Source organism: Melospiza melodia, unplaced genomic scaffold (genome assembly GCF_035770615.1).
Source record: "Melospiza melodia melodia isolate bMelMel2 unplaced genomic scaffold, bMelMel2.pri scaffold_28, whole genome shotgun sequence".
NCBI lineage: Eukaryota > Metazoa > Chordata > Aves > Passeriformes > Passerellidae > Melospiza > Melospiza melodia.
Genome location: NW_026948600.1, coordinates 4,593,436 through 4,616,673, shown reverse-complemented (window position 1 = coordinate 4,616,673; position 23,238 = coordinate 4,593,436). Strand labels below are relative to the sequence as shown.

At 47.7% G+C, this 23,238-nt stretch overlaps 1 protein-coding gene across 1 annotated transcript; it reads right to left on the bottom strand.

The window, feature by feature from the left end:
* Positions 1–694: 694 nt before the first annotated feature.
* On the bottom strand, positions 695–5,066 carry LOC134433926 (serine/threonine-protein kinase PAK 3-like). The gene is made up of 3 exons (XM_063182618.1): positions 5,019–5,066; positions 2,198–2,335; positions 695–859 (listed from the first exon to the last, which is right to left on the bottom strand). The coding sequence occupies exons 1-3, from the start codon at positions 5,061–5,063 to the stop codon at positions 773–775; spliced, it is 270 nt and encodes an 89-aa protein (XP_063038688.1). The 5' UTR covers positions 5,064–5,066; the 3' UTR covers positions 695–772.
* Positions 5,067–23,238: the final 18,172 nt, after the last annotated feature.

The window sequence follows — 23,238 nt, the reverse complement described above, 5'->3', positions numbered from 1 at the left end:
AGCAAGGCTCTCCTCCAGCCAAAGAGATTATTGCATTTAGGGAGCCCCAATGCTCTCCAGTCACAGCTGAAGGCCTGCATCTGTATAAGATGTTTGGGCTGCCCCATTCTTCCTGTGCTTTTGCCTTTAAATGCCATTGCCCTTTCTGCCTAAAATAGAAGTACCAAAGATGGCCAAAAACAGACCAGTGGGCCATATTCCAAAGGCAGTGTGGTCTGGAGAGGATGAATGAAGAACATCCTTCCCCACTTTCACACCATGCCAAAGACACTGTTTCACTTTCCACCTTTAAGAAACAACAGACAATTCAGAAGGAATTCTCGAGTTTATTCGCAGAGTGAGAAGGAAGGGAATCTTCAAGGTGAGTTGTGGTTTCAGAAACTTTATTGATTTTCAATCCTACTCTGCAGTCCTATTAGACAATCCTACTCTAACCCTAACCCTTACCTTAACCCTAATCCTTATCCTTATCCTTATCCTTATCCTTATCCTTATCCTTATCCTTATCCTTATCATTATCCTTATCCTTATCCTTATCCTTATCCTTATCCTTATCCTTATCCTCATCCTAATCTTAATCCTTATCCTTATCCTTATCCTTATCCTTATCCTTATCCTTATCCTTATCCTTATCCTTATCCTTATCCTTATCCTTATCCTTAATCTAATCCTAATCCTAATCCTAATCCTAATCCTTATCCTAATCCTAATCCTTATCCTAACCTACAATCCTACTCTAAACTGTTTGAGGAATAAATGGTCCTGATGATTGTCACATTCTTGTCTCCTTCCTCTTCTTCACTGAAACAATCAGTGGCACCAGGCTGGACGCAGGCTCAGCAAATCTTACAAATGGATGCTGCCCAAAGGGAAAAAAACCAGATCAACAAAAAACAATGAACCATGACTTTCCAAGCTCAGTGCTTCACAGGGTTCCTCCTGCTCCTAGAAGGATGCAGGAAGAGGAACAATGGGACTGTCTACACCTCCATCTTTATGTGCAGACTTTGCCATCACAGGCAAACCTGGCCCAGAATCCCACTCATCCATTTATACAGGTGTCTTCATCTTGCTGAGATTTTAGCCCTGCCAGTGCTCTAGAAATGGCGCTTTCTGTCCTTGGAGTTTCTTCTTTTCAGGAAACTCCAAAGCCTCTCATTGGTTCCTCTCTTTGAAAGACAGGCACTGTGCTGATTGCCACAGGGACAGAAAGCAGTGTCTACCTTTCCATGCCCTGCCCCTCGTGTGCTGGATGGCACCTTCCTTCCCAGCAGGGCCAGCCCAGTGGCACTGGGCCCTGCAGTTCCCTCTCTGCCACACAACCTGGCAGCAACCCTGGCACAGTTCCTGTCTGCTTGAGTGTGCCTGGCAGCAGATGGGGCTGGGACAAGTCCCTCCCAACTGTCCCTGTTTGCGTGGCAGAAACCTCTGAGGGTGGGCTGGGGGGCACCAACCAGGGCCCCTCAGAGGCTCACAGTCAGCCCCCCACAGCCCCTCCTGCCCACAGCCAAATCTCTGACCCCTAGGCTGGGACTGGCTTCCTTGGGTTCCTCCTCCACCATTTCATGTCTCTGTACCCTGCATTGCTCTACTTCAATTCTTTTGCCATTACATAAAACTGAACACCCCACCAAATTACAAAAGAAGGTGACAGAAACAGCCAGAGGACCTCTCTGACTCAGGAAATGCAGAGAGAGGTGGGGTTGCTCAGTTTTGTCAAGAACAGGCCCCAGGGAGACTTTATTGCCACTTTCCAAAACTTCAGAGTGGCTTTGAGGAAAGTGGAGGACATCTTTTTTAACAGAGCCAGTTACAATAGGATGTGGGTGAATATTTTTTAACACAAATAGGATCTAATCAGAACTTGTTTACTCGGAGCATGGTGTGACCCTGGCACAGCTTGCCCCAAGAGCTTGTAGGTGCCCCATCCCTGCAACCATTCCGGCTCCAGTGGGAAAGGGCTCTGAGAAACTTGATGTCTTTAAAGAAGTCCCTGCTCATTGCAGGACACTTGCACCAGAGGACATTTGCAGGGCCCTGCCAGCCCAGCCCAGTCTAGGATTCCTCACTGTTTTCATTTGAAGAGCACCAAGAGTGGAGGTGAGGAGGAAGGGGGCTCATCTGCTGCCTTGGGCGTGAGTGGAGGAGAAGCCCATCCCTCAGAGCCTGTTTCACCTGCAGCCCCTTCACATGTTACCTGCAGGAGCTCCTTGGCAGACCAGCGCCGCGCCTCGTCTCTCTGCAGGCAGCAGCTCAGGAAGTCACGCAGGCAAGATGAAAATAGGTTGGGCTGCTGCAGCTTTTGTCTTCCTCCTGTGGCTATCAGGAGTTGGGGCTGGGGAAAAAGGAGACACCAGGCTCCACCTGCTTCTTTCCCATCTGTCACTGCTCTCCCAGATCCCACTGATTAAGCTCCACTCTGCAGTGGCAGTTTCTGCCCTTGCAGAGACCCAGAGATGACTTTCCTTTACCAAGCGAAAAACCCAAACCCTGATGCAGCCACAGCCTCTCCAACATCTCACAGATCTTGCCTTGGCAGCTGATTTCATTGCCTGACCTAATTAGTGGGAACTACATCAGCACAAGCACATTTCCTTCCCTGACGATTCATACCAGCTTGAGAGGCTTTTTGGAAGAAGGACTTTGCTATACTAACTCTACTGTATCCAAGGGTTAGTACATGGAAAGTATTTCTGCAGTGCTTCTTGGTCCCTTAAGCACCGCTGCCACAAAACAAACCTAATCAAGCTTTTTGCTTTGTTCTTGAAAACAATGGGAATTGGAGGGAAAGAAAGGAAATCCACCAGGTATTCCTCAGGTAAGGAAACAAATCTTTGGAATCTCATCTTCAACACAGACACATTATGATCCATGCACAAATGTACTGGGATGAAAACACCTGCTTGGACACACAGGAGCTACCTGCATCTCTGTTTCTCAGCAGTCTGAAAATTTCTGCTTTCCTTACATGGAAAAGAAAAACCTTTCATGGTCAAATCAGAAGGAGAGGTTCCATCCCTACGGTCACCCTCTACTCATTTGGCTACTCAAGTCAATGCATGAATGGTAGGCCCATCCCAGAAAGTGCCAGGAAACAAATGGGAGGTTTTGGCAGGCTCTCCACATCACCAGGCTCTGGCTTGGTGACGTGCAGAATGTGGCTTGGGCTGGGAGAGAAACACGGTCACTGAGTGTTTCAGCAGCACTGCACAAGAAGCAGAAGAGACTCTGTGGCCTTTACACCCTCATGCCCGGGTTTCAGGCACGTTTCCCAGTGAGAAGAAACTGCACAGGGGGTTAAGTTCCTCTCTAAAAACCAGTGCCTTAGCAACTTTCATGTGTTTGTCCTTCTTTTCTTCATTTCTGGAAATGTAACACCAGTTCTGAGAGGCTTGCCTTGTGGTTTTAGGGGCATCTTCACAGACAGACAAGTGGGAACAACTTGAAACCCAAAGCAAATGTTGCCTGAGAAGAGCTGGGGAGTGTTTGCCTGTGGTGAGGCTTGAGCTGTCTGGCAATCCCCTTCCATGATGTGCAGAAACATCCAGCTGCTCCCCAGAACTCAGTCCCTCTGGGCACGCAGGCCTCTGGAAACACCTGACAATTCCAGCCTTGCTCCTGCTCAAGAGCATCTAACCTAAGCTGAGCTCCAGTTTCTTCAGCAAGGCCAAGGATGCTCACTTCCATGCAGCTGACAGTGTCCATGGAGCTCAGCAGGTCTTTCTGATACTCCTCAGGCCAAGGAATTATAGTGTAGATTGGCAAGACATCAGCTGATCATTATCCAGTGTGGTTCATGTGGAACCAAGCTCTAACACGCTGACAAGTCAGAGGGAGAGAGCTCATTCTGCTTTTGCAAGATGGTATTTAGAAACATAAGACACCAACGTGGAACTATTCAAACCTCAACTTGCAGAATCCATCTCAAATAGACAAAAAGAACAATGGCAAGAGGCCTTGGAGTCTCCATAAAAATGCCCACCACTGTCATGATAACTCTGTGCTCATGGCACTGAAATAGATGGTGACCAAAGAGACTTTGCTATTATCCTCTTCAACCCAAAGGAGAATTTCAAAGCCAGAAATGGCAATGCACTCCCCTTGTGTACAAATAATTTATGCGGCTTTCTGTCCTTTTCCCACATCACCAGAGGTGAGAAAGAGGGTTTTATCCTGACTCTCAGCTGAGCTCAGCCACTGGCCATGGTGGGGAGCTGGAGCCCTCCCTGTCATTATAACACTGCAGGCCAGGGATGGCCCTGCTCCTGAGGTAAAGAAACACAGCACTGGTGTCAACTGCCCATGTTGGATCCCAACCCAGGCACCTGCCTGCAAGCTCATCAACTTGTTAAAGTACCCAGAAACAGCCAAGGGTTTGGCAAACAATTCTAACTGCAGTCGGAGAAAAACACATCCAAAACTTATCCAGGCCACCCACACACGTGACTGAACAATGTACAGATGACTTGAAAGCCTGAAAGTTTCAACAACCACAGGATTTGGAAAAGATGCTACAGAATGGAAGAGAAGAGCTGCATTTAAAAAATGAAAAAGCAAGCAGAACTGCTTGGGCATTGCTTTGGTAGTAGGTTTTTTTCTCTTTTCCTTTTTTTGTTTACTTTTCTTTTTCCTTTTTTCCTATGTTTTCTATAAAATTGAAACTGGGAAGGTCTAATCTCTGTTTCTCAGGATATTTATCACATGTCTCCCCTCTCCACTGAAAAATTCTTGTCCTTCAGAAACAGAGTTCCAACATTGTTCAAAAAACATGTGAGAAATGTCAGGCACGGCTGGAGGCCAAAATGGCAGGTTTCTGAACTGGTTAGGTTTCTGAACTGCCACTTCCCTTTCTGATACAACCAAAGCTACAGCAGATGCTGATGTGTTGCAGGGGCATTTTTAGAAGGGGACCTTGGTGGAAGTGGTGCCAGCAGATGGCAATGGGATTTTGTCCAATGGCACACAGAACATGGGACAGGTGAGAAAGACAGTGGGATCAGTGAGTATTTGCACCTTACCAAGACAGGAGTTGCATTCCAGGAAGGAACTTCTTGTTCCACCATTTCGATGCCCACAATTCCCAAAGACCATATGTCTACTTTGGGGCCACATGGTTGACCTGTCACCACTTCAGGCGCCAGCCACCCAGCAGCGCCGGCCACGGAGCTCCGTCTGCCCTGCTCAGGGCTGAGCTGAGCAAAGAGGCCAAAGTCAGCTGTGGAGAAAACAACAAACCGTGAAAGCCAGCTCCAATTAGGAAACCAAGCAAAAGAATTCCCCACTCTCAGGCTAAGAATGTGCTGTTGCATCTCCTGGAGAACTGTCCACACTCGATTTCCTTGGGGCTTTAGCCAAGGGAGTATGGAATTGGCCACTTCCAAAAAAACCCAGGTTTCTTAATGCTGCTCACAGCAGTGGACTTTATCCCCTGAAGCTTTAGATTGTAGATCCCTCTGTCTAGAAGGGACACACACAGAGCAAGGTCACTCTTGACTGCTTGTGGTTCCTTATACCTCTGTGCAGGTTGCAACTGTGCCCTCAGCTCACAGCAGGGGTCCCTGCACTGCCACCAGCACCATTTTTGGGGAGCTGGCAGTCACTCCAAGCAGCCCCACACCCACATCCCTGGAACGCTGCACCTGACCAAGAATATACTGACCCAGCTTGACAGAACCGTCAGTTCTGAGAAGGATGTTGCTGCTCTTCACATCTTGGTGGATGACATGGTTTGAATGAAGAAAATCCAGTCCTTGCAGGCACTGAGCGAGAAAACAGAAACAGGAGGGCAAAAATGAGTGATGTGATTTCATCACAAAAGAAAGGAAACAAAGAATCGAAAAGATTCCCTCTCCAGGGGAATGGGGAGTAATGGCAGAACAGTAATGGCCACTGAGAGGAAGAGCTTGCTGCTCCAACACTTGCAGAGCAGGACCTTTCTGAGGAAAGGCACATCAGCTTTTGAAAGAGCAACAGCACCTGCTGTTGTAGGCTGTCCCCTGCAAACCAGCCAGGACGACTCCTGCTGCAGTGGACGTGCTTTTTCCATGCAGAGGACAAAGGAGGGGTTTGGAAAGGAAAAGTCCCTCCCTTTGGTGTTTAGTGGATCACTTTTGGGTGGGAGGCTGCATGGAAAAGATTTTCTTGCTGGCCTCAGCACAGGCTTGGAAGTATCACACCAGTCACTTTGCGGAAGCAAAGAGCATTTTGGCTGCACTTCTATCCTTTTCAGCTGAGGACTCTGAGAAATGAGTATTTTTTCTTTTCTGGTCATTTCAAATCCTGCCACCAGCACCTTTCCTTTTACAGGCAAGGAATGCAGTGAAGACAGACTCCAGGCAAACATTTAGAGAGGCAAGGTGGAGAACAGCAAATACAAGAGACAGAGTGAGAATACAACAGCAGGAGATAAGAGTACTGGCACTGAGTACAGTGAGTGCAGGGGCACTGGCAGGCCTTTCCCTTGAGATGCTTTTACTTGCCCATAGAATAGCAGCAACACAGAAACAAAGCTTGGCACAGGAAATCACTCCAGCTCTGAGCCCCTGTTTCCCAGACAATCCTGCCCAAGCCCTTGGAAACACAGCTGGGATTGCTGACCTCCCGACTGATGGCTGCCATCTCATCTTCCGACAGGTAGGTCTGGCTGATGACATTGCTCAGAGTGCCTCCATCCATGTACTCCATAACCAGGGACAGTTCCTCACCCACAAGGTAGCTGAAAGAAGGAAACAAGGGCATGGAGATGAATGTACATGGCTAAGTTGCTGTTTGGAAAAGACAGGTTGGTTCTTCTTTTCAGGTCCCTTTGAGACAAAGACAAAATAAAGGAAGAGACATTCCCTCTTGGCTGTGCGTTGTTTGCCATCTGTGCAGTCTCAAGGAGAAAGGCACAGCTGCAAAAAAGGAGATGTCTTAGATGGGCAGCAAGCAAAATGTGCAGTTTAGTAACAGCCCAGATAAAAGAAAACCTGTCATGCATGGTGTTTCTGGAAAAAAAGCACCTAGTCTTCCTGGCATGCATAGCAATGGGAAACAGTGGCAACAATCCAAGGGAAATCCTTGTTAGTTTACCTGGACGTAAGAAGACACTTGAAAAAAATCAAGCTCCAAAACAAAGTGGTGGCTGTGAATATAGAGATCATTGATTTAGTAAGACACAACTCATCCGGGTTTTTGAACAATTTTCAAATACCATGTGCCAGCGAAGACTAATGCAGACAAAATGCAATCTCTTCCCATCCACTGGAGATGAAAAGAGCAATAATAATTAGCCAAAAATTACAGCTCTATTTTCTGCCAGTGACCAAAGTGGGATTTTACCTTGCATGTTTGCAACATGCAAACAAACATTCATGGGACAAAAGCACAACTCACCTGTCTAAACAGTTGACCAGGTTGGGATTTCTATTCACCTTCATGACCATGAGTTCGTTGACTTTTAGTTCCTTCTTCCTCAGTCCTTGAAGCTGTATTTTCTTGATGGCCACCTAAAACGACATTGAAAATCAGTAACTTGAGACGTTGGTGGCACGAGACCACAAGACACGTGGAGTGAGTGATTTTGCAATGACACAGCTGAGCTGTGCCAAACTGCCTTGTGATTAGGCACTGCAGTAGTTAGGAACTGACATTCCAACAGCCAATTTCTCTGCTCCCTTGGGAGCCAGTTACAGGACACGTGGGGCCACTGACATTTTGCCTTGACCACTTGGTAACAGCGGTGTCTCAGTTATCACCCACAAACCTCTGACCACACTCTCTGCTGCTTTGTTTGGGACTCAGAAGAAGTAATCCATGCCTTAATACTCTGTGGATACATCTTGGGCTATGGGCAGGGCTTAGGGCTTTCAGGGATGCCTTGCAGATCTCTCCCTATGTGCATCACTGCAAGTGGCTAAGGAACTACCAGTAAATTTCAGATGGATTTGCTGGCAGCCAGAAATGAGAATTCAGGACTCTGAAGCTGTAGCCCCAAAGAGCAGTGAGGTGCTCAAAGGTAGCGCCTTTGTTTTAGCAATGGAGAGCGAGTGAGCGTGTCCTTCTCTGAAAGGAACCGCTGCCCTCCGTGCCTTCCTTCTGGCAGCTGAGGAGGACAAAGTCCCAAATGTGTTCTGTGGGCTGGCACCAGTCTGTGCTTCTTGTGCCTTTTCAGCACAGCTCTGCCCAAAGCTCCAGCCACAGCTCACACCAGAGGGGAAAGCCCTGGAGTGCAGCAGAGTCTGCAGGGGCTGTTGACATTTACCTCTCCTCCTGTGGCAGTGTCAAGTGCTTTACAAACATCTCCAAAAGTCCTAGAAACAAAACAGAAGCAGAGAGAGGAGAAGCCATTTAGATCTTGCAGTGAAAGCCAGCCCACACAGGTGATCTGTGCTGTAAATACCACAGATCTGCAGGACACTGGAAGCATGGAGATGTCTTTGACAATGCCTTCTGAGCACACTTAGAAACTCTGATCAGCACTGAAAATCTAAGCCCAGTGCCTGAACACATTTGCAGCTTGTCTGACTTCACACTTGATACCTATTCCACCAGCAAAACATCTGATGAATAGTTTTGTAAAATTAACATTGCTTGGACTCACCCACTGCCAATATTTTCCAATTCAATGTATTTTAGAATAGGATTTTCCATCTTCACCATTCTCCCTGAGGGAAACAAAATGCAAGATGTTCACTTCAAAGCAGAGATCTCACCTTTTAGGAGATACAAAAGGCAGCCCCACTGTCTGGAGCTCTGAGCCCTCCCTTTGTGGACAGCTAGCTAACAACAACAGGAACAGGAACTGGAACAACAAGAAAAGAACAGCAGGCCCACAGCACAAGTGGCTGGCACAGAGACTGATTTCCAGCATCCTTTTAAGTGAGAGACCTCTTGACAGCAGGCGCACAGGGAAGCACAGGGAGATACATTCAGAGGAGACTGAGACCAGAAGAGAATACCTACCAAGGCAAGTAAGTTTGTCATCTAGAAACATTTAGGAGAGCTGGAACTAACAGTGCCTTTGTTTTCTTGGGAATAAACACTGTGAGATTTAGAAAAGGTTTCCTACTTGCTAAAATTAAGTGCACCAGGACATCTAGAATCAATTCCTCTGAACAGATGCCAAGTTCAGAACAGGAGGAATATTGCCAAGTGTTCCCATCTTTTCCACCTTGCAGCAGTTTGCCAGAAGAATGCCTCTGTGTTTGTAAACCAGAGCAGCTCATGCTAGAACCAATCCCCACGGGGCTTTCAGCATCAGGACCCTCACCCTTTATGAGCAGGCTGAGCTCACAGACGCCCTTGCCCGTGCCCTGCGTGAAGAGCCGCGCCGCTTCTCTTCACCCTGACAGCGCGGCTCAGTCGCTCCCATTGCACTCGCCCTCTCGACACCGCACACGTCCCCATCTTTCCAACTCGGCACGGCGGGCACAGGCACAGAGGACAGCAGTGCTCCTCAGGCGTCCCTGTGACACAGAGAGCTGCCCAGAGGAGATGCTGGCCCTCTTGTGAGTCCAGGCCGTGCGAGGCAGAAGCCGGCCCAGAGCAGGGGCTGCGGCCTCAGGCAGCTCCGCGCTGTAGCAGCAGGGCAGCAGCGGGACCCTCCCAGCTAAGGAAGGCTCCAGCCTCTGCATTCCCACCAGCCCTCAGGGACAGGGCAGTGACCACAGCAAGGCTGGCAAAGCCCAAGCATGAGCACTGACAGGCACTGATGGGAAGAAGCCAGAGTCAGCCTTAGCCCCGGACAAGCTGTTGCCCCCATTCAGGACACAATGGGATGGGCTTTGAGATCAGCCACGCCGAGGTGCAGATCGGTGCCCTTTTTGTCCCAACAGGTGATGGTAGACACAGAATCCATTGGGCTCTCTTCTAAACCCTACCAGATCTTATCTGAGAGCACAGCACTGGCAGCTGTTAAGGGCAAGAAGCAGATTCATTGGGTTGTGCTGCAGAATCACAAAGGGCTTGATGTGTTCTCCTAGAGACTGATCTCAGCAGGGCTTCTGCCAGTGGCTGGGACTCAAGCAGTCACAGCCTTCTGCTTATCCAGGAACAATCCCTGCTTCTGCCTTCGGCAGAGAGGGAAGCTCAGGCAAACTCCAGCCAGTCTAAGCTGCCCTCAGAGGCAGCAGGAACACCCAGAGCTCTCTCTTGCTGCCTCGGAGCACTGCCAGCACTTCTGTGACACTAAACTGAGGAGAACCCTTTGGTACAGCTATGCCGACACGCGCACACAACACACTGTCCCTCAGATAAGAAAGATACCAGACGTACTCTGCTGCTCCAGGGAGTCACCCGCCGTCTCCTGTTGCTGAGCAGCAGCTGGGTCAGCACGGGAGGTGAACCAAGGGCTCAGGCTCCACTTCTTCAGCTGGAGAGCAAAGGCTCCTTGGGATGGTGCTGCTGCTTCTGCAGCAGCTTCAGTGTCAGAGTCGGTGTAGATCTGAGACAAGAAATGAGTTGATGTCAGGAAGGTGTGGCAGAGATTGCCCTGAAATGCAAGAGAGATTGCCATTTGAAATGCAAGCCCTTAGGAAGCTGCTGTCAGCCACATGCAGAGCTCTTCAACTGGATTGCTTTGGATGTTTACTTGTGAAACCAAATGGTCAAAACCAAAGGCTGGTTTGACTCGAGTTCATAGCCAGTTTGTTGTTCTAAAGGATGACTGCAGCAACGACCGCTCCACTTCCTCCCAAAGACTCCTTTCCCCCTCCTAGGTCTGCAGATACATTTGCAGCTCCTCATTCTAATGTTCTACCTCCTGCCATGAAATTCTCTTTTTCTGCACCTTCCTCAGGACGAGCTTATCCTGCAGCATCTCTGGGTGGGTCAGTTCCTGGGCCTCATGCCAGCCTCGGGGCTCTTGGTTGCCCGTCATTTGCTAGAACTCTCTGCAGGCTGCCAGGTAGGATGGCGACACTTCCACCTCAAGTCAAACAGAACAAAGCAGTCAGAGACTGCAGCTTGTCCCCGTCAGCCAGGAGTCATCGACTGGGAAGAAAGTAAAGGACAGGAGCAGATCTGCAAGGGATATAGACAGCTTCTAGCTCGTATTCCAAATCTATGTGAGTGACCATGTTCACCTGCAAAAACACCTCAAGAAACAAGGTCACCTGGAAGAAGCCAGCAGGAGTTCATTCAGATGACTGCTGGCTAAATGGCCAAAGGAGTAATGCCACTGTCCAGAGCATCAGCTGAGATCCAGCAGAGCAGGAAGTGTCCTTGAGAGCAGCTCTGACAGAGGCCTCATTAGGATGGCACTCAGAGGCATCACCCACCCCTGCTGCTCTGCACTGGAAAGGCAAGGAGGGCAGAAACCACCCTTGGGTGACTGCAGTGCTGATTGCTATTTCCCTCACTTGCTTTTCTAGAGCCTTTTTCTCCTGAAGGAGGCGATTAATTTTCTCTTGGATGATTTTAATTTTTTCATCTAGCCTCTTCTTCCTTGCCTTGGTCATAGCCTCAGTTTCCTGCAGCTGTGCCTGCATCTGTTTGTCAATTTTCTGTAAACAACAACAGAAAGGACTCTCTCTCATGAGTGGAGTGGCTGCCATTCCTTCATTCACCTGTTTTTGTTGATTACCCCTGTGCATAGGGAGATTCTTCTCCTCTTGGATGTCTTCATTCCTCCTCTTCACTGCCATGATGGCACTCTGAGCTTCAGGCAGCTCTGCTTGTGGTTCTGCCTTGATGTTCTGTACACACAAAAGCAGAGCAAGTGACTGAGAGCTGCCATCAGGCTCACCTTTTTTCCTCTTGCAGCCTCAAAATCACATTTATTCAGCCATTTCTTTCTGCTTCCCTCCCCACATCTGCCTCCATTGCAAACCTCCTGTCCCAGGGCTGATGTCTGCAGATTCCAAGGCTCTGTGCTTCCAGTGCCAGTGGCACTCCTGGCCTCCTCAGTCCCAAGAGCTCTGGTTTATGCCCCTCTCTCTGCCCTTCCCTCTGTGCCCTGGCCAGTCAGGCTCACCTGGCCATTCTCCTGTGGCTCTTCCACCTGCTGCCTGAGCTGCTCTTTCTGCCCTCGGGCAGGGAACAGCTCTCCCTGAGTCTGGCATGGCATCTCAGATGAGGCAGTGTGCTCCTGCTCTTTCTCTCGAAGCACCTGCACAGAAAGCAAGAGAAGATGGGTTTCAACTTCCCATACGCCCTTCGTGGGCCAAGACTCCAAGACTGCTGGGCTCACACATTCCCAAAGCACTGTGCTGCTGCTCTCCTGGGTCATTCTCTGCCCGAGAGGAGGCACAGATTCCACAGTGACCCTGGCCCTACAATCAGGGGCCATCTGGGACTGAAGCTCCAGCAGCCTCTCAGGCAGCTGACAGGGAAGGGGTGGCATTTCTCAAGGGTCTGGTGAGGGCCTCCCTCTGCTTCTGCCGTGTCCTGTTTGTCTCTCCTGAAGGGATGCCTTTAGGTGAGCTTTGCATCTTCCACTGCTTTGGAGCAGAGTCAGGAAGATTTAAATAGATAGATAGATAGACAGACAGATCTCACTTTTATAATCTCTCTTTACTGTACTGTGGTATTTACATTTTTTGAATGGAGAGAGATATAATTCTCTCTCCTAGGTTTTTTTTAAGGGAAGGTAGTGAGAAACTTAGAGAAGAAGAGAAAACAATTCTAATCTCTACTGGCTGTTCTTGTTTTTTAGTATATGAAGAATGTGTTATAGTGATTGTTTTCTGAAAGTGATTTGTTAGTTGGATTTTAGTGATAGTTGTTTAGATTGATTAGCTAATTAGATAAAAGACTGCCTGGAGACAGTCACGAGTTTTTCTTTAGTAGCTTTTTAGTGAAGTATCTCTTTAGTATAGTTTTAATATAGTACTAGTGTAATATAACATAGCTTAAGAAAGCATTTGTTTAACCTTCTTAATCATAGAGCCAAAGCACATTATTCCCCACGTGGGGGTCACCCGGAATCAATCCTGTCCTTTCTGTCACTACACACATCAGCACTCGGTAGCAGTGCCCCGATCAGCAGCCATCCTGAATTTGCTCTCCTGTTGCTTCAGTAACCCACACTCTTGGGGAATCTGGAGCATGTCGGTCCTTATGGAATGCAATCAGACCCAGAGCACTGCACTGGGAACTGCACTCTTTGTGCATCTGTGCTCGGGCAAGTTCTTCGCTTGGACTCGACCACACTGATGGTGCTAAAGTGGCCTGAGTCAGAAATGCAGCCCAGCCCCTCCCAGCTCCTCTAATCTCTGAGCACCAGCTGGAATGCAAGGGCATTGATTTCCTACTCAGTTCCCAAACACAACACACACTGATTGCCTGGGCTGCCAAAAGACAAGGGAGCCGTTAACTTGAAAATGATGGGCAAGCCCTACTGGCTGGTCTGGCACCAGAACAGCTCATTCTGCACCAACATGTCTGGCCCAAGCTATGTGTTCTTGTGCAAAAATACTGCATTATCCAGAACTGCCTCCTTGAAAAGTAAAATTCTAGCAGAATTTCTGCCAGTGCTGTAAAAGGGCAGGAAAGATTGAGAAAAAAGCTCCCTTGCTCCCTGGAGAAGGAGAAATTGCACAAGGCTTCACCCTCTAGCAAACAAACAAATCAACAAAATATGAAAGTGTTACCTACTCCAGTGTCTAAAGCACTTGGATGCAGTGAAGGGATGTTTGGCAGGGAAACAGCCCTTGTGCTGAGCATTGGCTCTATGGATCCAAGGCAGGGATCTATGGAAGTCTGCCTGAAGGTCCCTCATGAGCCCCCATTGTCCAGGCTAAAGCTCCCTCAGCACCTCCTCCCTGGCCTTGTGCTGCACCCTTTGCCCAGCTCCCCTGTCCCTCTGTGCCCACGCTGCAGCCCCTCCATGACTTTCTGCTTCCCAGGGCCCACAGCTGCACACAGCACTCCAGCTGTGGCCGCAGCGCTGCCCAGCACAGGCCACGCTCCCTGCCCTGCTCCTGCTGCCCCACTGCTGCTGGCACAGCCACCGTGCCCTTGGCCTTCTGGGCCCCCTGGCCCCACGCTGCCTCATCTTCAGCTGCTCACGGCCGCCAGCCCTGCGTCCTTTGGGCCCACGCAGCTCCCCAGCCACAAAGGTGCCCACTGCACTTCAGATACAGCAGGCACCATTGCAAGGTGTACATCCTGGGTTTAGCATTACAAGACAGCAGTCAAGGACTTGCAGCTTTGCTCCCACTCTAGGCTGCAATGCAGTTTTCCAATGCGGTTTTCAAAGCAGACTACACAATAGAAGGTGTCAACAGACACATGCAGTGTCTGGTTTTTGCCTCAGAAGAAGGGTTCAGAACTACTCCCTTTGTTTCTTTTGCCACGCCTGACAAGAATGCCCCCCCACAGCTTCATGGACAACACAGTCATCTCCTTGCAGCTTATCAAAGACCAAGAAACAGGCAGACTCAGAGCACCTATCTGCTCTGCTACTGGCTGCTCTGCCTGAAGAGGCAAAAGAGCAACCTGGCAACAAAGGCACCAAAATCCCTGACTTCAAGCAGCAACTCTACATCCCCAGTGTGTCTCTGAAATACTCCCAAGTAAACACACCCAAGAAGTTTGTGGAGACAAAGCACCAGAAAGAACTTGTGTGGTCAGATCAACATTTTTTTGTGCCTGCAGCTACTTGGCCAGTCTGTGCAGGGGGACAGGTCTCTCCACGCCACAGTGTCCCCTGTGTATCCAACAAGGCTGAGCACAGTGTCTTTGACATGCTCCCTCCTCTGGGAACAGGGAGCCTGCATGCTTCAGGCTAGCCCCTATCAAAATGCCAGGAAGCTGGTCCCTAAACATGACAGACCAAAGCCCATTGTCCATCTCTCACAGGCTGGGGGCAATCACTGGGTCCTGGCAGGACTCCAGCACTCAGCATCCTCAGCCAGCAACAGCAAGTGCTGGCTGGTCAGAAGCTTGCAGCTCTGCCCTGCACTAAAGACAGCAGCACACACAGCTGGCACTTACTGGCTCAGAATGTTCAGGCTGTGGTGTGAGCACAGCTGGAGGCTGGCGCTCATCCACCTCATTTGCCTCCTCTTCGGCCTCCTCTCCATGAGCAGAGGGAGCCAGGGGAGAGACTGCTGTTGGTTCTGTGATCTGTGGACAGACAGCAGTATGAGGGACACAAAGTTACCTATAATTTATAACCTTATTTCTATTCAGCACTTTATGCTATTCAGCTCTATTTCTACAACCAGCTCTGCTAAGGACAAATCAGAAACTCTGATAACAATGGGATTCTAAGTCACTGACACTAAAATTAATTGGGCTAATTCAACAGAATTGCTAATAGTTCTGAATTAGACATTTCGCCCTGGCTACTATCAAGAAGCAACATTCTCTCTGCAAAATGAGCTTTTCATTCCTTGAAAGTTCTGAAATGGAAAATTAGGAAATAGCCAGCGATGCCTTTGTTCTTGCTGCTGCAGACATGGAAATGGATTTTCTTTCAGCCTGCCCAGCTGGCCCTCTACACTCTACCTCCACAGGCCAAGCTCACAGCTTGCTCTACAATTCTTAAGCACCAGGAACATGAAATGTTCCTTTCTCACTCACCTCAGGATCAGCACCTCTGAATACACGCTTCAGGTGACCTGGAGTGGGCAACGGAAAATGAACAAGTGCTGTGAGAAAACTGCCTGGGCTGCTGAATCCCACAGAAGAGAAGAAGTCAACCCAAACAGAGAGTATTTTTCTTTATCAACATCCCTCCACATGACATAGTTCCTTCACACAGCCAGCAGGAGATCAGGACAATAATCTTGGTTGTGCCTACACTTTGGCCAGTTTAGCCAGTAAATGAATACAAACATGATCAAGAAAATGCAAATTGTTCTTCAACACTCAATGCTTCTGTTCTGTCCAGCAGATAAAGCAGCTATTGTTCTCTTGTCTTTCAGGTACTTTTTTAAAAAAAGAAGTTGCATGCACTAATTCCCATTAAGTTGCTGAAAACAGTCACCCAGAAAAGCTTGCCCCAAATGCCCCTGAGCTGTGGCAGTTCTGCTGTGAAAGAGCACAGCAGCAGCTCCAGGCCTCAGGGGCAGACACTCACTGCTTTGGCGTTTGCACTTCACTGCAAAGGGAATCACTCTTTTAGCACTCTGTCAAGGGTCAAAATAGACAGTCAAATCCTTTCATTACAAAATTTGGAACAAAAGAAGCTTTCCCTGACTTCTGGGGAGAACTACAAAGTCCTTAGAAGGCCTTCTGAGAAGGCCTCCCAGGCTGCATTTTGGAAGTTGTCCTGCTTGTGGAGAGCATTATTAATAATTGGTTAGCTGAGAAAGGCCACACTGACATAATGCCACTGGTTAAGCTGAAGGAGAAAAGTCAGCAGTCAGCAAGCTGAAAGGAAGAGTCAGCAGTGACCTTGCTGCAACATGAGGATAGGGAGTTGAGATTAGTCCTGAATATATCCTAAGAATATGTAGAAAGTATCAAAAGTAGAACCATAGGAATGTAGAAGTAGGCGTAGGTGCTGATATGTAAGCTGACCAATCCTGAGCTTAACTTTTGCAATATGTATGAAGCTCATTATGAACTGTATTTAACCCGCCATACTGATCAATAAAATTGAGCCTGTGATGATCAAATTGATGTCCTGGTTCCCTTCCGCCGACACCTGCTTGTCCCAGCAAACTGAGGAAATGACAGACTCTGCTGCCACAGACTCTCCTGTGGAGGGAACGGAGCCCTGCAGGTTCCCTTGCAAATGCTGCCCCTGTGGCTACAGACACCCCCTTTTTAGCTGAACCTCTTGACAGGAGCTTTACCAAACCACTGGCATCCTAATGCTCTTTCAAAATCAGAAACTCAGCCCCCAAGAAAGAGCAGGAAGACATACAAAAGCCAGGTAAGGATACACCCTAACCTAAGTAGAATGGAAAACTACTTACGTGCAAAGTGTGTAACGTAATACGCGGAAAAAGAAATGCCATAAGCAGCAAAAGCTGCTGTGGCCAGATGGTGAAACATTGTCATTTTTGAAAGTTAGGTAAATAGAAGAAACAAGGCTCTTGTCAGTGGGCAGCTACCCACTGACAAATACCCCAACCAGAAAAGTTCTCCTCAACTGAGCAAGGCCTAGGGCTGCTCTGACACTCAGGCCTTCTGTGCACCAAGGCAACCTTCTGATGTCACGACGACAAGGTGGCAACCATGCCCTGACATCACAAAGCAAACGCTCCATGTTGGTCTGTGAGTTTATGCAAAGCAATAACCAACCTTCCCTACAGCAAACACAAAAGAGCCTGGGAAGTTTTTCTGTGTCACAAAGCAGCGCAAAACCCCCTCATGGGCCAAACCCTGTTCAGGGATCCAAGAGGAACCCCAGGAGTGCCCCAAGCACCTACAGCCTGTACCCCAGCTGAGCACTCAGATGGGACCCAAGCAAAGGAAACCAGACCAAGACAATGGCCCACAGCATTGCACATGTGAGAAATGACTCTCACTTTTAAAATTTTAAAGGTTTAGTAAACCTTAACAAAGGACTGAATAAGGAAAAATTGCAGCATTGGGAGTCTCTGTGACTAGCAGCCATGTGCTCATCTACAAAAACGATGTTCTGCCTTTTATACCCTTAGCTCTCTAAAAGTTTTGTCAGTCAACTTTTTCTCTGCTATCCATTGGAGGATATTACTTTCTTGCATCCTGACTGGAGGTCAGGTGTTGTTACACCCCGCCTGCTGGTCACAAGCCAGCCCTCCCCAAATGCCCTGACTACCCAGGCTGTTACAAGGGGGACGGGAAAGAGGACTATGGGAGGATATATTACAATACCATCACTGCACATTTGAACATCCACATAACATCTGCTTCATAATTGTCATAGCCAACCATTGCATTACTCGTCTAGAACACACAGAACCAGGAGAGAAGCCACTGTTGGCATCACAGCTGAAATGCTTCATAACAAATCTCCCCACATATTTGCACCTTTATTGGACATGCCCAGGGCCCCAGTGCGTGTACATCTCTGCCTCTCTTCCCCTTTGGAAGGAGTTGAACTGGCAGCATCTGCCCGCCAGCAGCAGCTGCTCCAAGCTGGGAACACCACTGGCGGTGCTGATTTCCAGAGGCTTCTGTGTGCCAGGGGAAGCCAAGGCAGGAGCGGGTTGAACGGTGCTGGCACTGCTGCTGCTCTGTGCCAGAGAGCCCCGGCTGGGCAGGGCACGGTGCCCACTGCGCTGCGGGCTCCTTCTGCTGCCACAGCTGGGCACACCTGGCAACCAGGCATGACAACCTGTGGGCAAGCCAAGGGGTTTCTGGGGCTGCACTGCTCTGCACACACCCAGCACACCTGCAGCACACAATTTTAACCCTCAAACAGGTAAACCAAAGGGAAACAGCTGGAAAAGATTTCATTTTGGCCATTCTTACCTGCACAACAGAAGTCTTCAAAATGAACGTTACCAAGCAGGGCCCAATTCCTGCTGCCAGCTCAGGGTTAGAAGAGAGGCAATCCTTGATCTCAGCACTGGGTGTGTGGGGAATCACTTCCCTAATACATGCACACCCAGCAATCTCACTTACTAGTTTGTGTCCATCGATCTAAGACATATTCAATACTTTGCTGGAACTCACAGGCTAAATATTCCCCTATCACAGACATCTTTTCATTAAAATCCTTTCGTTAGGATTTTTCCTGCTGAAGCTGAGAAGTTTCAGCAACAAAGTGTAAACCATGGTTATCTACTGCTGTGGAATGTAACAGGTGGATGCATGATTGGTCTCCTGTGGATGTTTGGATTTACTGACCACTCATGGCAGAGCTGGGTCTCGCTCTCTGCCAGGAGACAGACCTTTGGTATTCATTCCTTTTATATTCTTAGCTTAGCTAGCCTTCTGAAAACTTTTCCTTCTATTTCTTTTAGTATAGCTATAATGTAATATATATCATAAAATAATCAAGCCTTCTGAACATGAGGTCAACATTCTCGCCTCTCTCTTCATCCTGCAACCCTTGTGACCATCATCACATTCCCCCAAATTATTTGATTTACTGATTGATACTTATTGACACTTAAATCACTTCTCCGAATTTACTGACAAGAGAATAGGAGTGTCCTGTAGGTCCCTGCCGGTCTTTGACACAGGTTCAGGAGGAGACAGACCCATGCACAAAATAACCCAGGACAAAACTGGGCTTGCAAAGCAAATTCATTGTATTTGTTGCACTAGCAAATAATACATACCAAGCCCTGGATTCCTAAAATGTTGCTGAGCAGGAGAAGGAGGTGGAGCATGGTGCTCGGCAGCAGGGGCAGGTAGGCAGTGCACTTTCAGGACATCCCCTGGATCAAAACGCTGTCCATCTCATCCTTCTCACCCTTCCAGCTCAGAACCAGGCCTGGGATCTCCTGCTCAGGAGTGGAATTTCCCAGTTACAGCATTGGCTCACACATGCCTGGTGTGTGAGATGAGGCCAATGAATCCAGGATTTAAAAGAACTGGAAGAGTTAAAATTTTAGCAAGATTTAGTTAGGGGGACAGAGTATAGCAAGAAGAGTAGAAATAATAAGGGATAGTTAATTTTTAGCAGATAAGGTAGTTAAGGCTAGGGTAATATATCACTTGCCTGTCTTTACTATGTTTCTTTGGGACAAAGAAGAGGACCGTAGCCTGCACCTGGGCCGTGAAACTTCAGCTATAGCCAAGGGGTGTGAAAGCCTGCCAACAGGTCGTAAGGAAAGAGGTCAAATTGAGCAAGACGTCTTGGCCTTCATCAGAAGGAGACCATTCCCCACTTTAAAACCCACTCACCCATGTGATATGAAAGAATCCGCAAATGTGAAGGAACTTTGGACTCAGTTATAAAACATTTGAATACAAAGGGGGTAGGTGGGGTTACCTAATGAATATGTATTAGTTGTTTTGGGAATTATATGAATATGTAAGATTTTTTTAGATCAGTAGAGAGACAGTGCTTCTTCACACATGTCTTCAGGAGACAACTCCTCCTGTGCCTGGCTGTAATAAACACACTACCTCCTACCTTTAACTGTGGAGAGTTCTATTCCACACCTCATTTGGTGACCGCGGCAGGAACGCTTCTCTGCTCCAACGAGAACAACCGGGCTCTGGATGTCTCTGGGCGCTGCCAGGACATTCCTTTCCTGGAGGCACCTCCGCTCTGGGCTGCTCCTCGTGGGGGACAGACAAGACTGCTGGCACTGTGGAGAAAGGGAATGTTTAACTGTGTATAAAGTAACCCGTAAGGCGAACGCAGGGGAAGAGCTGTTCCTAAGTCACACAGAGATGTCCTGTGCACAACGTACGCCTGTACAGTTTGGGTGTGGGTCTGGCTGCTGGCAGAAAGGATTTGCTGTGTCAATAAGGACCTGCTAGCAATTCTGGGGGTGAATTGAGCAAATCCTGTTTTATTGCTGCTATTTTTCCTGTGTGTTGTAATTGTGGCTGTGTTTTCAGTGTGTGAATGTTTGAGGAAGATGATGTGGGTGGATGCCGATGTGGTGTATGGTGTGTGTTGTGTTGAGAAGAGTGAGCTCTCTGTCCCCTCATAAAGAGATATTCCCTTCCCGGTGAGCCTGTGTGTGTGGACTTTCTAGTTGCAGGGATTGGTACTCCCCGTGACACCTGGTGCTTGGGCATATAGGGGGGTTGAGTGGTTTTTCTCCCACATTGTGGTCATTTGGGACTGCACGGTTGTGTTTGGGGAGAATTTGGGATTTTGTTTTCAACAAGTGCAGCAATTTATGCAGAAAACTACAGTGTGGTGATTTATTATGTTGAACTATGGTAGTTTCTTCCTACCGCCCCCCTCTCCGAGCATTTAAAGTCTCCTGCCGTGAGGAGGACACTCTCTTTCTTTCCCTGGACATCTTCTTTCCTCTCCTGGACACTCCCTTTCTCTCCTGGAGCTGTTCTCCATTAAAGCTGTGGGACTTTGGTCCTGGGAAGAGAGAGCGCCTCTTGTCTTTTGCTTTTGTCCTTGTCAGTGTCACTGGGTCCACAGCTCGCCAAACTGATCCCCCACAAGATGAAAACTGACAAATGGCCCCACATACACAGCTCAAAAATTGGCGACATTTTTGATGGACTGGGGTGTTCGCCACATTTTTGGTATTCCCTATTCCCACACAGGTCAGGCAATTGTTGAAAGGATGCACCACACTCTAAATCCCATTCTAGATCAGCAAAAGGGGGAGTGGCCCAAGCAACACCTCAGATGAGGCTGAGAAAAGCTTTATATGTCTTTATGTTCTGAATAGCACATTTGCAGGACCTAACCCTCCAATTTTTAGGCACTTTTCAAACAGCACACAGGAAAAATTGAAAGAAAATCCTGCAGTTTTGATCAGAAACCTTGAGTTAGGACAAATTGAAGGACCATTTCCACTAATCACTTGGGGCAAAGGGTATGCTTGTATTTGCAAAGGTGTTGGACCTAAGTGGGTCCCCGTGAAGGATTGTTGATTTTTGGACTGTGAACATGGTTTGTATCATAGAGCTCTTTCAGCAAAAGCATGGTGCCCATTGTGTTCAAAAGAATTCTAAGATATTCAGATTTGTAAAAAATGAAGGTTAGAGGGACAGTTTAGTGCCCTATAGTTGGCCAGTCCCTGAACAAATGCTAAAAGATTTGCTTGAAAACTGAAATAGATGGGGAAACTTTTGCCAAAAAACAGCTGAACAGGAACACGGAGTTTGATCAAAGGATATACTGGCACTTGTTGGTTTTGCTTGCTTGCTTTTGCATGCATACATGCCTGTGGATCAACCAAAAATGAATGTTTGCCTTGCTTTAGCCAAGTCAGCAGGCTCAGACACCATGCGTTTGACCAATTTGAGCCCAGACAAATCCTTTGCAGCCCGTTTGGTCGGTGTGCCTGTGCCAGCCAAGGAGCAGCCAATACCCAATCGTGACAAATATTGGTGTGAGGCTGCCAATGAGACCAATCCCATAACCAGCTGGCATCACTGGGCCCCTGATCATCTTAAAGCACCTTCTGAACCTCAAGAATTGCAATTCTTGGTTCATTGGTGATGGAATTTTGTGCTGAGTTTCAGTACCAGGGAGATCAACAGTTAAATATTACTCCCCATCATCCTGAGGACAGATACTCCAGTTGTGGTGCAATTGTACTACCCCAGTGCCCCCTAAGGGTGAAATTGCTGACGAGTAGATGACCTAGATGAGTCCTCAAGCCAATTAGCAACAGAATATTGGCTCAGTTGTGGAGATAGAGCCTGGCAGGACATTCCCTCAAAAATTAAATGTGGCCCATGTAGCATCAGACAACTCTCTGTGATAGCACCTAGCATTAAATAAGCCATCAAGAGAAAACACAGCAAAAAGATATGCCCATTATAAAGAAAACTGTAATAGCAATTTCAGACCCTAGGGCCCTGCAAAATGAGGTACATTGAATTTATTTCTCCATCAACTTGCCTCGGGCGAGGCATTGAAACCATTACACCGATTGTGGTGTTGGCTGAAGAAAGAAGACAGTGCTACTTCCATTGCAATTAGTGACATGATGACTGATGTTAGTGCTGTCAGACATGCAACCTTACAGAACAGAGCAGCAATTGATTTTCTTTTACAGGTACATGGGCATTGCTGTGAGGAATCTGAAGGATTGTGTTGCATGAACCTGTCTGATCACACACTGAATCCATCCACAAAAGCATACAAAAGCTGAAAGATTTGACAGCTCCAGTTAAAGAAGATGGTGGGTCATGGTTAGATGATTTGTTCCAAGGATGGAGCTTTGCACCTTGGCCAACTTTGTAGAATAGGTCTCTATATGTATTGGGGGTTTTGGTAGTGATAGTAGTAGTAATACCTTGCATACTTTGGTGTGTGTAATAAATGATGGACAAAACTATCAAAAAGTTTTTATCATACAAGAGAGAGAGGGAGGAAATGGATTCAAGAACTCACAGAGAGTTCTTGAAATCTCACAGAGATGGTAGGTGAAGGTATAGACATGGAGGAAGGTTTTGAATTAAGACCTTGGAACAGGCTAAACTTTTTTGGACAATGACTTGTAATTGCTGTCAGACATGACTTATGCCCTTTGAACTGACTGGACTTTCACAGCATTAAAATTGCTGTCTTGGAATATAGCAAGGCTTAATGCTAGCAAAAAGGATGGTTTAAGCAAGTAATAAGCAGGTATGCTATAGTAAAAGTATGAAATGCAAGGTAGTTAACAAACAACATGGTTACAAAGGTTTCTTTTTAGTTGTACCGAGAGAGGGAATTGTGGGAATCCTTCAAATCAGAGGGTTTTGGGAAAGCTGCAAAAGGCAGGCCTC

Excerpts from the sequence above, each read along its gene's own strand:
- LOC134433926 (XM_063182618.1), bottom strand. The coding sequence starts at position 5,063 with ATGGTGGAACAAGAAGTTCCTTCCTGGAATGCAACTCCTGTCTTG. Across the intron at positions 2,336-5,018 it reads GGAATGCAACTCCTGTCTTG|CCCCAACTCCTGATAGCCAC; the intron begins GTAAGGTGCAAA and ends CTTTTTCCCCAG. Across the intron at positions 860-2,197 it reads CTGCCAAGGAGCTCCTGCAG|CATCCATTTGTAAGATTTGC; the intron begins GTAACATGTGAA and ends CCCTTTGGGCAG.